Below are 17,005 nucleotides of genomic sequence, written 5' to 3' on the forward strand. Positions count from 1 at the left end.
TAGAAGACTTAATGATATCACACTTTTATCCCTTCCATGTCTGTCTTACGGTGCACTCACCTGTCATTAGACTCAGACAGAAGCTTGTCGACGGTGGCGGAGAGCCTGGTGTTGTGCTCCTCGTTCATGCGCAGCCGCTGGTTCAGCCTCATTAGTTCCGCGTTCTTCTCCTCCACGCTCGCCTCCAGCCGCTGGATGCGGTCCTCAGCCGAGCCGTGACGCTCTTGCGCCTGCGCACCATAATAACTATACTAAGTCTATTGGAGGGCAAGAGTAGATTTATTTGTGCCTATTGGAGATTGATACCTTGAAAGTCATGTTAAATAAGAAGCAATAAGCGTGAAAAAATGTCTAAGCGTTATGTTTGGTTAAAATGAAAAAAAATAACGTAAAAATAATACTTTTTGGAAAAAAAAATAAAAAGCACACAATAAATCTATTAAAACATAAATGCGAAATTAATGTAAATTAAATTAATTGTTTTAAATTTCTGGTACTGGACGGGATTGACTTTACCTTTTTTTTAATGAAACAACGCTGCCATAGGCAATAAAAACTATAGAGTAACATGACATAGATCTACTGTCACGAGAATTTCACTATCAACACAGTTATGACAGAACATCTAAGAAAGACTACGACACAAGTATGAGAACATCTACACTCCGTTCAGTTACTTTACCCCAAATATTACCATAGACAAAAATATATCATCGTCTTTACGACATGAACTTGCACTATGTCAAACTTAATTTTACATCTCTAAAGGCTTTCGTCGACAGTAAAGGATACGACTGCACGGCAAAGTAGTAAATATGCTACATTATATAGAATTCAATTTTAATAACCATAGCGTTTATATATTTTTGTTGGTTGATGCTTAATAAAATATGCACCCTAACGTCATAATAATATGATTAAAATTAATATAAAACTTGCTCTCTCATCTTAACCAAGAATAAGTCCCTATCCCCATATCAATAAAGGCCAAAATAGCTGAACGGAATAAATGTTGGGGGGGCAGCAAGTGACACGGACCTGGTTAAGTGCCTCCATCCTGGCCTTGAGCTGTTCCTCCATCTCGGGCAGCGAGGACATCTGCGCCAGCTTCTGCGTGGACAGTTCCAGCTTCTCCTCGATGGCGGCTATCTTCTCCTCTTGCAGCTGAGGAGAAGTTATGTACAGGTGGCGATGACGTGATATGGTGCCGTGTCTCTCTAAATGTCTTACAGCAATCAAAGCGTCACTTCTCTCGCTACGGGTTAGTTGATAAACTGGATTTTTTTGACATGTCCAGTTATGAGTTTGAGTTTAGTATCACTTTTAATGCGTTTGCTGGTATGTACATAATTGTATTAGTCACGCTGGAAGCTAAATTGCTCAAAACACACCGCAACGTCGTAGCGAAATAACGCAATTTATTTTACGACTCATTTCATTTCGACTCTTATTATGAGTGTCACAAGGTCCTATAGCTTGTTGGAAGTACATTATTTACTCCCGTTTTCAATAAACGATCCCAATCGCTTTATTCCATCCATCGCGAAAAAGCACCAATCAGAATAAAATTTTTGACACGCTTACAAATGACTTATTCTGATTGATTTATTCTCTGGATCGAATTGAAGATTAGGATTGGGATTATTTATTGAAAACAGTTAGACAAGCTGTAGTATACGTTAGATCTATCACGTGGCGAAATAAATAAAGTAATATTTTTTAATTAGCACAGATAATTTTATTCAAACTAGTCTTATTGCGTTGTTTCACTAAAACCTTGTATTACGTTAAAATGAATATAAATGTATGGTACCTTGAGTTGCGCTTGTTTGTGCTGCAGCTCCTGCTCGAGTTTCTCGTTGAGGTCGTGCAGCGAGGTGGACTCGCGCTGTGCGTTGAGGTACCGCTTCTCGAGCGTCGCTATCCGCTCCTCCTGTGAACACATCTTTATATCAATTTATGTACAAGCTCGGCGTGTCAGCTCCTTTTGACCCTGGAATGGTGAAAAATTATAGTATAAACAGGTTTTCATTTGAGACATCTTCATATGATAAAAATATGTAAAAAGTGCAGAAATGATAAAATCCATCGTATGTTTAAAAAGGGTAGACAGAGGAAGCGCTTTGTACACATTTCAAGTTCACTTCCGATTGCGAATGACAGGCGGTTGAAACGAGTTTCAAATAAACAAAATTTACAGCTGTATTTGACACAAACTGATGTTTAACGTACTGCTGTTTGTCAGCTGCTTTTTATTCTTGGACCAGTTCCTTCTACGTTAGACATTGACTGTTTTAGTCGTCAATTCTTTGCTCAACTATTTTTTGACTACCTCCACTAGCTCAGTCACTTCGTTGACCCTCACCTGATCCTCCTTTTGGGCGACGTTTTCTCGAAGATCGCGCTGCAATTTGGCGCACTCCTCTTGTTTCTTGGCCAACTCCTTTTCACCTTTGGACAGCCGCTCCTCCAACTCGGACACCTTATTGTTCAGCTCCGCCACGCGCCGCTGCCACGAGCTCAGCTCAGCTGACTGTGGAACGGCAGGTATACAGCTTAAATTCAGAATTGCAAGGAAGGTTACCAGCCGTGCAGGTTCGGATGTTAGCGAGATCGTACGCTGTCAGAATAATTCAGAATACCATTTTAGTATCAGTATCGATGTTGCGGTACTGGCTATTTTTGGTTTCTGAAAGCGCGCCGTTTCGCTACCGCCGGAGCCTGCATGGCAAATTAGTAACATTTATGCAATTGCAGTTAATGTCACATACATAACGGTTAGTAACAAAATTATGTTAACCATTAATGATTGGGTTTTGGAAAATTATTAAAATGACAATTATGGGATATTTTCAATTATTGGTTTTTACATATCTAATACAGCATACAAGAAATGAATAACATCTGTCAATAAGTTATAAACATTATTTTACATAAGCATCCATTCCACATACTTACATAGTTATATAATAATATACTTACCTGTATATAGAAAACGCAACATATTTATATAAACTACGGTCGACAATGTTCATACTCGATGGGTTAGTGTGTGTGTTAGTGAATGTAATGGGTACATGTTATATACATTATACATAGATATATCCTGCACAGGGCAAAGGGAGCGAGTGCGGAACGAATAAAAGAAACTATTGAAATACTAAAGATATATTCACAATTGGTGAAGTTCCAATTGCAGATGAACAGCGTAAGTAAGTAATTTTGGAATATATATTTCTATGGCACCAGGCGAAGATATTTTTATATTTGCTCCACACCCGCCTTATAATTCTACATACCTACAAACACTATCGCCATGCTGTACTACATGCTATTTATAAACTGCTGCACCTTAAATATCATTTACCTATTACAATTATTTAAAAGATTATTATCTCCCATAGTTACTGTTTTTTTCTTATTAAAAAAATGTGTGCAACAAACATGTATAACGGAAATTCTCCTCTTAACAAGTTCTAAAAAATATATTATATAATAAAGTACCCAGACGCATCTGTCTGCTTGTCTGAACGCGGTAAATTTCAAAAATACCCAAATGCTTTCGATGAAATTTGGTATGGAAATAGTTTCAGACCCTGGCAAGGCCATGGCCTACTTTCTATCCGGAGTAAAAATACAGCGGGATTTTTATCCCGGAAAACTTTTTCACGCGAACGAAGCCGCGAACAAACGCTAGTAATATGTATAAATTTTGGCATTAATTTCAATAAAAAATCTAGATTCTCAAATTTAAAAATGGAATCAGTAAATGATCATCCAAATATTTTGTTATATATAAAATGACTACAGTAAAAGCGCACGCCATATTTGCTTTTTAATAGCTGTTAATAATGTGGACAACATGATGTTATTTATGGCACACAATATATAAATATTGCTTTAGGTGGCGATGCTTTGCCCCGCTGTGGTCGCTATGACCTATTATGTATTGTGATAGCCGAATTTATTTTATTAAATAAATTAGAGATAAATATAATATTTTCAGATGAATCACATTGGATATACGCCTAAACAATTACATATATTTATATATAATGCCAATTTCAAAATATATTAAACTTTCTTTCGGTTCATATACATATTAAAAACCGTACGGTCTTGTACATAGAAAATAAGTCAATAAGGCGTCTGCATATGCACGGTTGCAGTTAATCTATAAGCTTGTTAGTTGTCCGTTATAACATTCATAAGCCTCTACACTACATATACAACTAGAAAAGTATATAAAATTCAAATGAAAATAAATAGCATATATTTGTTAGTGGTGTGGAGGAAGCTATATGTCGTGAGGTGGTGGTGCGATGGCAGAAACTTATCCTACGACTCATATCTCCTAAACACATATATTTCCCTGTCCAATATTAAGATACTCATATTAATGACAATGTTACATGCATTTGAAATATAAAATCCTATTGTATGATCAAATCGATAGCCATAGCAATCGCTATTGCGACACGTAACAGGCTGATGGCTTTGATATCTGTATGATAAAGAGCCCAGTTTCAAAACTCCACATTGGAATTTTTTTACCCACATTTTTCGTTTGGTTTTGTTCATTTTAGCCAATATCTCATGCAGTGGTAGCGGGTTCGCACTGGGCCCTTTCGTGCGAATATCTCTATGTCTAACCTGTTTGGCGACAGTGTTTTGTAGCTCATTGATTTTCCGACTGCTCTCCGATTCGCCGTTAACACTACTTTGTTCCTGTGTCCGCCGGTCAAACAAAAACAATCAATTTAAAAAAATAAACACATAAGCTGGACGGCTAGAGGTATATAGTTAGACTAGGGGTGTGGCCTTACTCAAACACTGGCTATATTATTGTGGAGATCTACGCTCTTTTTAAAATATTTTTATGAAAAATAAATCTAATGTTACTCATTGAATAAGATAAAAATTGAGTAAAACCATTGTCAAACTCCATTACTAAAATTTTAGAAAATTTTAAGTAAAAGAGACGCAAAACATATCACAATCATCTTTTCTGCAATTTGTTTCGTCTTTCTTTTTAAATATTTAGTAAAGGAGTGCTAATATTTAGAAACACAGTCACCATCCACTAAGCATCTAAGGGTATTAGGTGTGTGGCACACTAAAGCGCGACACAATGCGATTATAAATTAAAACATCTAGTTTATCATCACAGAAAATACATTTTATTTATTACAAGATCGTAATATGTTCATTTTCATAGCATTGTCGCGCTTCAGAGTGACACTTGAACAATTAATAGAGTACATTTTTACAGTTCGTTTCCGTTTTGTTAGTGTGCTCGATGATCGCTTTTACATCATGTAATGTGTCAATGTGTTGTCCGTATGTAGTTCCCACCTTCTCTACAAATTATATTTTTATATAGCAGATTTTGTATACAATTCGTAATATAACACGACACTCTGGAGGCACAGCTGTGCAACTATCAAAGCTTCAGTGAGTTTTACATTTACAATGATTGACATCCCACTGTCAGCGCTGGAGCTTCGATGAAGTCCGTATGAACGTCATTTTTATATTCTTGACACATATGCTCCGTCGTTACAAGACTACGATATCATTATTCGTAGGATGTCGTAGCATAAAATATCGCTTCATATAGCTTAGATAGTATCGCTTTTGCAATGGAAGAGCAGTTTTATTTTCGTGAAGAACATTTGTATCAGGAGTTGTTTGGTACACAGTCACCACTGCAGAGGTGAACTATTTGTTTGCTATACCGTGAGCTACGTGCTACAACTACTATACTACTCTAGTAATAGTTGCAATATCTTCCCCACTGCCTGTGCTTACGAATGTGCTCCTTAACTCCATCAGAAATTCAAAAGCGATACTATCTGTAGGACAATAGCTGTATTTGTTATTATATTACTCAATAGGCGAGCTGGTACCACTATTTGTGTAGACATAGCAGTACACGTCAGTAGAGATGGTGCCAGTGACGACATGGCAGTCAGTACAAAATATTTTTAACACGGAGTTTTCACTTACATCTTTAATTTTTTTTTTATCTTGTCATTGCTACGCCAGTGACTCGCCACTTACCTTAGCCTGTTGTTGCTCGCCGTTCTGTTCGGGCGAGCCGCTCGGCACAGTGCCGTTCTCCTTTGGCTTGTCGCCCTCTTGTGTGCTCGACTGTTTGTACTGCTGCAACTGAAAATATCAACTGTGTTTAGTACTTGCGTAAAATAGTATTGTCTTCTTTAATATAAACAGCGAACATTTCCCTACCGATACAAGGTAATAAAGTTTTTGATTGATTAAAAATAATATTCTAACCCCCTTAACCCCTCTTTGATTAAAAATAATATTCTAACGCACTGCGAAGACTGCCATGCCGTCAGCACTGAGAAACAGGCTTGTTATCACAGCTTTACTCCGTCCTTAGATAAAAAACGTATATGAATAAGAGGGTAAGTCTTTAGAAGTACAAGCAAAGCCTAGTTTTGTTTCTTTCCTAACTATAATTCAGTGTGCCTACACTGTTTTTTGATCACAATAACACTGCCTAGTGTTATTGTGATCAAAAAACAAAAAGTATTTAGAAATACACAGATTTCTATGGAATACTCATTAACATAACATTCATAAAAAATATCGCAGTAATAAACAAAATTAAAGCGAGTATCACCATACTGACTTATGTAATAGCAAGTTAATTACTACGGTATTAATTAATATTTCAAAATTACATTATTTTGTAAGCGGATTTCGTTATAAGTTTATATTTGATAACATTATTCATCTTATTTCATTAAAAAATTGAATTAATTAATTAACTATTCATTTCACGAATGGGCTATTACATTTTTTATTTTTATTGCATTTAAAAGAACCTATAACAGCCTTGAGTCTAGAATCACACATCAAATAAGCGGCACGATGGAATCCAACCGTAGACCAACTTAGTGCCGCTTTGACAATTTGTCGTGTATGGTTGGTACCATGAGTAATAACCTGGTGGTTATTACTCAATTTAAGGAGTCCCTTAAATTGAGTAATAACCTGGTACCAATTACCGTTGGTAAATGTGCGCGGTAATACGGGACGTAAATTCAAGAAATCTACAAATTCTAATATCGAAAACTAAAATAATTAACATTCATACATAATTTCTGTATATGACAGAGTGTAAATTCTTACTTCTTCTTTGGTGAGCGCCAATTCCTCCTCTAATGCCGTGTTCCGCTCTAACGCCACACGTAATCTTTCTCGAACCTGTCACACAAAGGTAACAATTATAAAATTATTAGAGCATCAAACAATTTGTTACTGACCAACAATTATGAGGTATAACACGTCCCTATTTATGACCATCCATCAATGTCCTTGAAGAGGATGGACCTAATTGAAGGAAACCATCCGGGTATTTTTACAACCTAATTTTGAGAAGGTTGTTAACTAGTATTTCTTAAACCGCCGTGTCTCCAGTACGATATCTCGTCCTTTCTTCTATCGTAATACAAGGTTGGAAACACTCTTCTCTCCTCGTTATCCTCTTACCCCTCAGAGTTGTAACAATAACCCCTCATCATCAAGAGCGAAAGAATATCCACTGCTGCACATGGACCTCCTTCCAAAATTTTCAATGCTTAAAGTATTCCTTGTACATCAGCAGAAAAATCAGCATTATTCTCTTACCTTCTCGTCGAGGGCCTTGTGATGCTCGAAGAGACTTTTGAGCGCCTTGAGGACTTCCACCTCCGAGGAGACGCCAGACTGCGCAGCCGCCTGCCGCTTCACTACGGTCATGCGCAGCGAGCGCTCGTGTCGCGACACCAGGCATTCCAGGTGCTCTAGGAGTAACTGGGAACAGACGTGGTCGTTTTAAAGAACTTCTATTATCATCACTAGCCATATAAAGTCCACTGCTAAATATAGCGTTCCCCTAAATATTTTCAGACGGACCTGTCAAAAAGTAGCCTGCATTTAACGTGTTCCTGCAACCTTTGTCAAGACGTCTGTCTAATTAGTTAAGTTAATAAATAGTCAGCTGACGCATGCAGCGCGGATCGCTTACGCTTGTTACTATACCGATCATAGTATTTTTGTTCGTTTCGTTTCCCGGGGGGGAGTGATGTGGCGGTGCAATTAGTATACACACCGCCATCACTTCGGGGTCACCACTTTAGCGGCGTAAAGGTTGATGCCACTGTAGAGGAACAGATAGTTACGTTCCTCTATGGAATGGGAAGATTTCCAGTCAGACAGGTGTTGCGCCTGACCGGCCGCGGCCCCTCCGACGGTTCCTATTCGGAGGTGGTATATATGCAACACGTCGCTCAAATTGTGCAAGTGTAATCCAGGATCGTCTGTCGCCATCTTGCGTGATTGCTATGCGATAAATCACTAAAGTTGTGTCAATACCACATAGGTCTTCTCGAAGTTCCGCTGATATTGACGAGATGGCGGTGTGTATACTAATTGTACCGCCACATTTGGTATGCAAGAGTCAGTTTAGGCAGGTTCCACAACCTTGTCTTTTTATGCAGGTAAGCAGTACTGATCATCTAATCGGCTAGTTAACATCCCTCATCCATACAGTTTCCACGTAAGAAGTATTTCCATTTTCCGTTAAAGCAAACGATTATGATGAAATAATTGTGTCACAAACTCTTTGTCCACTTTTATTAAAGCGTTGAAGAGTCCCCTAAATTCACAACAATAGATATGAAAAGATTTCGCAGTTGCTCCACATGCTCCGTAATAATAGTAGTAATTTAAGTTACGTGTTCAAATTAACGCGTCTTTGTTCTGCAGCCGTTGCGTCAGAATAAGGCCTGGCGCTCAGTGGAGCTACACCAGACATTTTATCAAACATTACTATTAGTATTTCTTTACTGAATCAATATTACTTTTATACAATAGTCTTAGTCGTAGTAAATTTGTTATTTTTTAGAAAAATAATGCTCTGGTAGTACGGCTACCATTATCCTAAAAAAAGGAGCATCGTCACAGCGTGATATTGTTTTGTGTTTCGGATAACTCTGATTTTTACAGGCTCCATTATGTATATTATTTTGTATTGAGGTCGAAAGCGTGTTTATGATTTTTCTTGATTTATGGATTTTTATAAAAGGCGAAGATCGTTAAATATTAGGTGACCTAAAGCGTTTGTCGGCCTTACAAAACAAAATTATGCCGTAATGGTATGAAATACCTCCAATTTAAATAGATTACTCAAATAGTTTTTTAGATCTATCTCAAAAAAGGATCAATCAGAACTAAATTTGTTTTGACATACTCACAAATGAGTTATTTTGATTGGTTCATTCTCGGAATCGGATTAAATATTGGGATTGTTTATGAAAACGGCTGATAGTGAGCGTCGGCCCTAAGAACGTAGAGCTTCCATTTTCATCCCTTATAAATATAAACTTTGTATCCTTCGCAATTTCACCGAGCAATTAAAATGGTCGCCGAACTGCGCTCAAGTTTTCAAACAATGTATTTTTCATTATAATATTCCTTCATTCTTTATTTGCATATCAAAGGGAGGCACAATTAAATATTCACGTTTAAGCGAATTTGTATTTTGATGTAACGCAATTGGGTTTTGGAAAATTGAAATTACTGTAAAATGTGGACGCCTTATTGGTTTAGTGGTAGCGTATATGGGGTGCAGACCAAGGTTTCCTGCGTTCAAATACTGTACATTGGAGACTCGATTAACTGGACCAATTGTTATCGTAAGGTTATGTTAATGTTAATCTAAAATCCTGATAATTGAATATATGGAGTAAAACTATCTTTATACATATGGATATTTACTAGTTTCGCTCGTAGCTCTGCTCGCATTAATGACCATTCCCGTGGTAACAAAAGTAGCCTGCCTATAGGCAGTAACCTGCACTGCACATTACTATAGTACTCAGGGGTTATGCAGTTTGCAATTGGTAAATTTTCAAAATGAATGATGTGTGTACCTATAATTTGGCATACATACTAGACCCTTAGTTTAAGCAATGCTAAATATGTTATGTTTTATATGTAAGCTGTTGGTATACCTTTTACTAAATAAATAAATAAAAAACGGTTAATAAGTTTTTGAGTTCCGTACAAAGTTTTATCTCGTCGCGGATCGCTGTTGTCAATCCGGATAAACAAGTCTCCACTGTGTCATAATTTGTTTGGATTTTTGTAATATTATTTGCCTGGGAGTTATTTTCGTCAGATATGGTCAGTCCCAAAAAAAGTTAAAGCCCTTCTCTAATATGTTCAAAAAAAACTATTCGCACCGATTTTCCACTAATTTACGCTTTTGCCATGTCGCTTCAAATGCTATACTAATATCCAATAATTTGACAAACAGTCCGCAGCCAGGACTTCATACTTCACACTCTCCACAAGTCTTTGTCACGGGAAACATTCGCTACGGAAGGGTTTCGCTTCGCCAACAACTTTGCCAAATATTTGCGGATCACACAACTTGTGCCGTACGACAGAGTTCGCTTTTCATTTTGCAGCCGATTCAGTCCGCTGCGCTACAAAACTGATCTCACATACTTTAATAGCAAGTTCTAGTAGACCTAGCACATATTAAATATAATTTTGCACATAATATGCCGTGTTTCACTCGATTTAAAGTGTATACTTGAGCCACAATTTCTACGCCAAAAGATATTCGCCTTTAATCACTATGGACCGATATCAAATCATTATGCGCATACTCGTCATATATTCAATAAATAACGCAAAGAAACTATCAAAGGTGAAAAACTCTTTCGTCTACGAACTCTAAATACGAACCTAAAGACCTATTTTTGCGGTTCGTGGTTCTGTCTTAAATAGGACCATAACTTTAATAACGTAAACGTTATCTTTCTCTAACAGCTACAGCCACAAAAAGCACTTAACGCGCCTAATTTCATTCTTAATCCAAGCAATTTAGAACGAATGATCTATTAAGACCTATACGGAGATATAAGGGCCGCACCGAAATCCCAACTAATTTTATAGCCATTTTTACAAATAACACGCGATGTTATCAAAATAGCTCGCAATTTGTATGCTTCACATACATTTAAATTTCTACGTTAGAACCAGCCAAATGTTAAGGCTTTAAGAGGCGCCAATGACCTTGCGCGTTCGGCCGGCACCGACGCGGCCGGTAGGTATAGTACATACATACATACATGAGTGAATGTTGCCAGTGTGCATAATATTATAATTTTAATTTTTTCCGTTCGTCGACATTGCGTTCAGAAATAGACACTAAAGACGAGTCAAAGTAACGTTTAGTTATTGCATTCGGTTTTAAAAAGTTTATGATGCAAAATCGACTCGCAAATCGTGAATTGTAATTAGGAAACTTATAGTTTTTAATTTTGTCTTTTTTTACGTAAATAATAATTTTAAATTATAACAATAAATAAAATAATATAAATATTTCATTTGTTAAGTGCTTTATTGCGAAACATTCATATTTTAGGTACATACCTACTTTATCCTTTGTTCTGTTACTACTAGATACAAATGCAAGCATCTGGAATTCTGAAAATTTGACTATAGTTCGTTCAGATTTTCGGATTTGGGTCTTACTGAGAGGTTTGAAGGGGTGTTTGAGATAAATAATCTAAGGCCACACAAACGCGACGATGTTCACTTGTGAAGGCACTGCTAGTTCAAAAACTTAATTATAATTACTCCTTTTAGATTTGGTTTGTTGGCTTGCGATTGGGTGCAAAATCTTGATGAAGTGTCAGAATTGATAAAAGTGGCCGCCACTTTTAATTTCTTTGTTTATAAGCCCATTAGCTTAGATATAAAAGACTAAGATATAAAATACTGATTTGTTAGCACTAGTTATTGCTCGCGATTTCGCCGTGAAGCGTGAAGGAGTTTTCCGGGATAAAATTCGCGCTTTCCAAGGTCAACTAAACAATCCTACGGTACATCGTCTTTGTTTAATTCCAACGGTTTATGCAGCGTACGTTGATAGGTATCGTTACTTATATTATGACCAAATTACGCAAAATCATTATAAATTGTAGCATATGTGTTCAGTAGTTTTTTCGTGAAAGAGGAACAAACATACATACATCCATCCATCCTGACAAACTTCGCAATTATAATGTTATTAGTAGGATTGAGAAAAGTGGCCGCCATTTTGAATTTCTTTGTTTGGAGGTCAATTGGCTTTAAAGTTAATATCTGGCCGTGCCCTTACATACAGAAGACAGATCCAATATCAGAATTAAGAAAAGTAGCCGCCATTTTGAATTTCTTTGTGGCCAACTGGCTTCAAAATCCATATCTGGCCGTGCCCTTAGGTACCAAGGACAGATCCATGTTAAAGTTGAGCAAAGTGACCGCCATCTTAAATTTCTTTGTTTTGAGGCCAATTGGCTTAAAAATTAATATCTGGCCTTGCTCTTAGGTACAAGGGACAGATCTATGTTAGAATTTAGAAAAGTAGCCGTCAATTTAAATTCATTTGTTTTGAGGCCAATTAGCTTTGAAAATAATATCTGGCCGTTTCCATACATACAGAAGACATCCAATATCAGAATTAAGAAAAGTAGCCGCCATCTTGAATTAATTTGTTTTGAGGCCAATTGGCTTCAAAATCAATATCTGGGCGTGCCTTTAGGTACAAAGGACAGATCCATGCTAGAATTGAGAAAAGTGGCCGCCATTTCGAATTCATTTGTTTTATGGCCAACCGGCTTCAAAATCAATACCTGGCCGTGCCCTTAGGTACAGAGGACATATCCATGTTAGAATTGAGAAAAGTGGCCGACATCTTAAATTTCTTTGTTTTGAGGCCAATTGGCTTAAAACTCAATATCTGGCTTTGCTCTTAGGTACAAAGGACAGATCCATGATAGAATTGAGAAAAGTAACCGCCATCTTGAATTTATTTGTTTTGAAGCCAATTGGCTTGAAAATCAATACTTGGCCGTGCCCTGAGGTACAAAGGGCAGATCCATGTTATAATTGAGAAAAGTAGCCTCCATCTTAAATTTATTTGTTATAAGGCCAATTAGCTTCAAAATCAATACCTGGCCGTGCCCTTAGGTACAAAGGGCAGATTCATGTTAGAATTTAGAAAAGTAGCCGCCATTTTGAATTTATTTGTTATAAGGCCAATTAGCTTCAAAATCAATACCTGGCCGTGCCCTTAGGTACAAAGGGCAGATTCATGTTAGAATTTAGAAAAGTAGCCGCCATTTTGAATTCATTTGTTTTAAGGCTAATTAGCTTCAAAATCAATACCTGGCCGTGCCCTTAGGTACAAAGGGCAGATCCATGTTAGAATTTAGAAAAGTAGCCGCCATTTTGAATTCATTTGTTTTAAGGCTAATTAGCTTTAAAATTAATATGTGGCCGTTCCTTTACATACAAAAGACAGATCCAATATCAGAATTAAGAATAGTAGCCAACGTCTTCAATTTATTTGTTTTGAGGTCATTGGCTTAAAAAACTAATATCTGGCCGTGCCCTTAGGTACAAAGGACAGATCCATATTAGAATTTAGAAGGGTATCCGCCATATTGAATTTCTTTGTTTTGAGGCCAATTGGCTTCAAAATCAATATCTGGCCGTGCCCTTAGGCACAGAGGACAGATCCAAGAGTTAGTCTAGGACACTACACTGCCCCCTAGGAAAGTGATACACATGCCATTGATAAGGTAATTTAGATTGAAGAAAAAAAAGGCAAATTTTAGCAAGATTTTTAATTCTAATAATTTTAGTCACAAGAGTAAATTGGTAAATAGGGTAATAAATCAATGTATAAATCTAGTAAGTTATATTTGTTGGTATAATATTTCACAAATAAACTCATTATAGGCAGTAGTCGTCTGACAGGCAGTCAACATAGAAACAAAGCCAAGTCCTATCTACGTCGTGTATGAACATCAGTGTTGTGCTGACTCCCTATTGGAATGACCCAGGGGCAGGTAGAAGAAGGGATGCAACGTCAGGATACCTCCACATGGTGCATCCCGATTTAAAGAATGTTGATCAGGCTGACTGGCACAACTTGGGATCTGGGAATTTGGATGTTATAGTTTCAATACTTAAGGACTATTCATATATTACATACACACCAAAGCAATATATATTTTTTTTATAAATATGTAATTTTTGATTGAAAATATATGACATCCCTATTTGTTTGTACTTGTAAGCATGTATGGTGTATGTTGATGGTGCCATGGGAAACATGTAATACTATAGTTGCTTATAAATAACAATAAAGAAATTTCTACACATTATACCTATTTTTATATATGGAGGGAGAAGGTGTAAGGGCTTTTGCTAACAAGCGGGACAAGAGATAAAAATACTAGAAGTCTGCTTATGTAATACTTGAACAGACCTAAGAACAATTGGATAAAAATATAGAGTCAAGACAAAATATTTATACTCATTTAATTAACATATCTCAACACTAGTCATTATTAATATATAAATATAATTTTTTGTCATAGACCATGTAATAATACTGACTCATGATTTGTTGTAAAAAGTTATGTGACCTCAAGCTCATACCTTAAAAATATTAAGCAATGGGTTATGTAGTAAAAGTAGTAATAATTTAATGTGAAAAGAATTTTGAGAAAATAAAGTTTGTTTATCAGAAGAATGCATTTATAAAAATTGACAATATAGTCTTTTTATCCTTATTTTTATGTAACTAAGGATACTGATAATTTAGTAATGCTTACAAAAATAATGTTAATAACAAAAACAAATTATAAAGCTACAAAGGGTTCCTTTTTTGATTGATGATGAACTTTAAACATGCAAAATAAACTGATGCTGCACAAAACATATTTAGGTATAAGATTGAAAATGAAGAAAAAATAATATCAAGATATAGGTACCTTGTTGGTAAACTTTATATTTTACAATACTAATCTGTATATAGATTAATTTACAGTGGGTAATACTGACACATCCAACTCTGATACATAATTAGACTCAACTGGTGGAGCCGATGTCTCTGGTTCTAAAGATATTTTTTTTTTCACCTTTATTCAACTTTGATAACTATATCATTTGATTTAAATTTCTGGAAATATAATCTTATCAATATGTACGAAATACAATAGTATTTCATTTTATTTCTCACGATAGTTAGGTTGTCAGATAAGTAGGTTATTAAAATTGACTACCTGCTGATTTTTCTCCATCTTTTAAGAAGTCTCACACCTGCATAGGGTTTGCGCTTATTTCTCATGATATTTATGAGTGTATAAATACGACGCACAACTAATACCACTCGTAAGTAACACTGATTTCAATAAAATAAAACCAAGGCAAATGTTCCAAGTATATCGAATCCAGCAAGAGAATCCAGTATAGAATAGTCAAGGTGAAGCGAGTAAGATATCATCAGAATCCAAATTCAAGCTGAAATAATATATTTTTTTACTATCGCGAACGAAGTAGTTGGATAAACACACGAAATTATTAATCCGAGTGACAACTAATCATAAGTCATAACTGTCATTGCGAAATGCGAATAGTTCAGTTCATAAGTCCGAGCTAAACAGCATGTCGAAATTTATCATAGTTTAATACTTGACGAAAGTTATAAATATAAAAGTTATAAATAAGTAATTTTTTTACTAATAACATTATAAATTAAAATAAATATTTAAGAATATTTTATCTAACTTACGAGTCTACATCGTAAATGACGTCATCATAAGTAGGTTATAAACGCCTAGATGAACCTTGGAGCAAATAATCCTGTTCGTTAGCGCCTATAGAAAATGTAGTTTTTTTTAAAGTTATATATTTTCTCTTTAAACAATGAAGATATTCATAAAATAGAACAAGTATGTACTAAAAAATTAACGCGTTGTGTGATAAAATCTTTCAAATAACGTCAATTCGTAGTGTATTATCGAATCACAATGATTTAATTTTGAGAATTTAGGCCGTTATTAAGCATGATTTTATATACAATATCGTATTAAATTAAAAAATTGCCCCAGACGATCGCAAGACCAAGGGTCAATCTATATATTTCCTGTATGCAGTTGCGAACAATACCCCGAGATATTTAATTTCAAATTTTCTAAATGAGCATAAATTCGAGTTTTACAGGTGTTAACACCTTAAGACTATAGGCGCAAGGATGTGTAGTTAGTAAAACTGACATGGAAATGTTCATCGGAAAGATCGACAAAAGATAGTCATAATTTTTAGTCTTCTCTATCAAACGAAATACTTGTCGAGCCTCATTCCATTAATTATACGCTATAAACTACTCAAATAATCCTCTTACTGGACATTGACAATAACATGGACATACGGAAGACTGCGGTCCAAACTGTCTACGCGTTTTTTTTGGCAAATGAACAGGCGGTGTACCTGATGGTAAGCGGAATCCACCACACATGGAGTAGTGCAATGCTCGGGACACAGCTAATCTGATACCTACCCTAAGGAGAGCACTATATTAAGCCTCATCTCAAGAAGTATAATTTACGTGTCAATATATTAGCGCGGTGGCGTCAAACCTTTCAATTCGGAGGCATGTCGTCACAACGTTACACGAAAGATTACTTTAGCTTCGCAAATTATTACTTTATGAGTTTGGAAATAAGAGTGTTATAAAATTGAATTCCAGAAGTAATATCTTGCTATAACTACAGTGATTTTAACTAATTGCTTTGTTGCTTTCTTATGTAAATTATATGTGAGAAGCTAGACATAAAACGATAAATTAAGTGCATTATTAAAAAGTTTATCGGCAATGTGAGGCATTGTATCTTTGGGATATGTTTTACAAAGCCTAGAAATTGCGTTATTTAAGAAATCCTTTAAGGAATATACAATTAAATCCAAGAATACACCGTAACGTTGAATCGTGAACTGTCGCTCTAATTACAAAAGTTTTAAAACATTATGTATTCAAATGTTAATGATCTGGAGTTTGCTGTGGCCCGGACACGGAGAGCATGGAATTAAAACTTTCATTTAATTTATCGAAAGTTTATTGTCTTTGTAGCACTTTATTTTTGTT

At 35.8% G+C, this 17,005-nt stretch overlaps 1 protein-coding gene and 1 long non-coding RNA gene across 2 annotated transcripts in view; both read right to left on the bottom strand.

The window, feature by feature from the left end:
* Positions 1-17,005, bottom strand: part of LOC115445927 (liprin-alpha-1) — a 51,817-nt gene that overhangs the window by 20,494 nt on the left and 14,318 nt on the right. The window contains exons 3-10 of the mRNA XM_037440377.1: positions 7,660-7,824; positions 7,162-7,236; positions 6,064-6,171; positions 4,654-4,728; positions 2,366-2,533; positions 1,814-1,933; positions 1,039-1,164; positions 61-230 (exon numbers count right to left, since the gene is read on the bottom strand). Coding sequence (XP_037296274.1) covers positions 61-230; positions 1,039-1,164; positions 1,814-1,933; positions 2,366-2,533; positions 4,654-4,728; positions 6,064-6,171; positions 7,162-7,236; positions 7,660-7,824 — 1,007 coding nt within the window. The remainder of the gene's footprint in view (positions 1-60; positions 231-1,038; positions 1,165-1,813; positions 1,934-2,365; positions 2,534-4,653; positions 4,729-6,063; positions 6,172-7,161; positions 7,237-7,659; positions 7,825-17,005) is intronic.
* LOC119189786 lies at positions 11,407-15,445 on the bottom strand. Its single transcript, XR_005112610.1, has 2 exons — positions 15,144-15,445; positions 11,407-14,012 (listed from the first exon to the last, which is right to left on the bottom strand). It is a non-coding gene; the product is annotated as an uncharacterized LOC119189786 (long non-coding RNA).

Source organism: Manduca sexta, chromosome 19, assembly GCF_014839805.1.
Source record: "Manduca sexta isolate Smith_Timp_Sample1 chromosome 19, JHU_Msex_v1.0, whole genome shotgun sequence".
NCBI lineage: Eukaryota > Metazoa > Arthropoda > Insecta > Lepidoptera > Sphingidae > Manduca > Manduca sexta.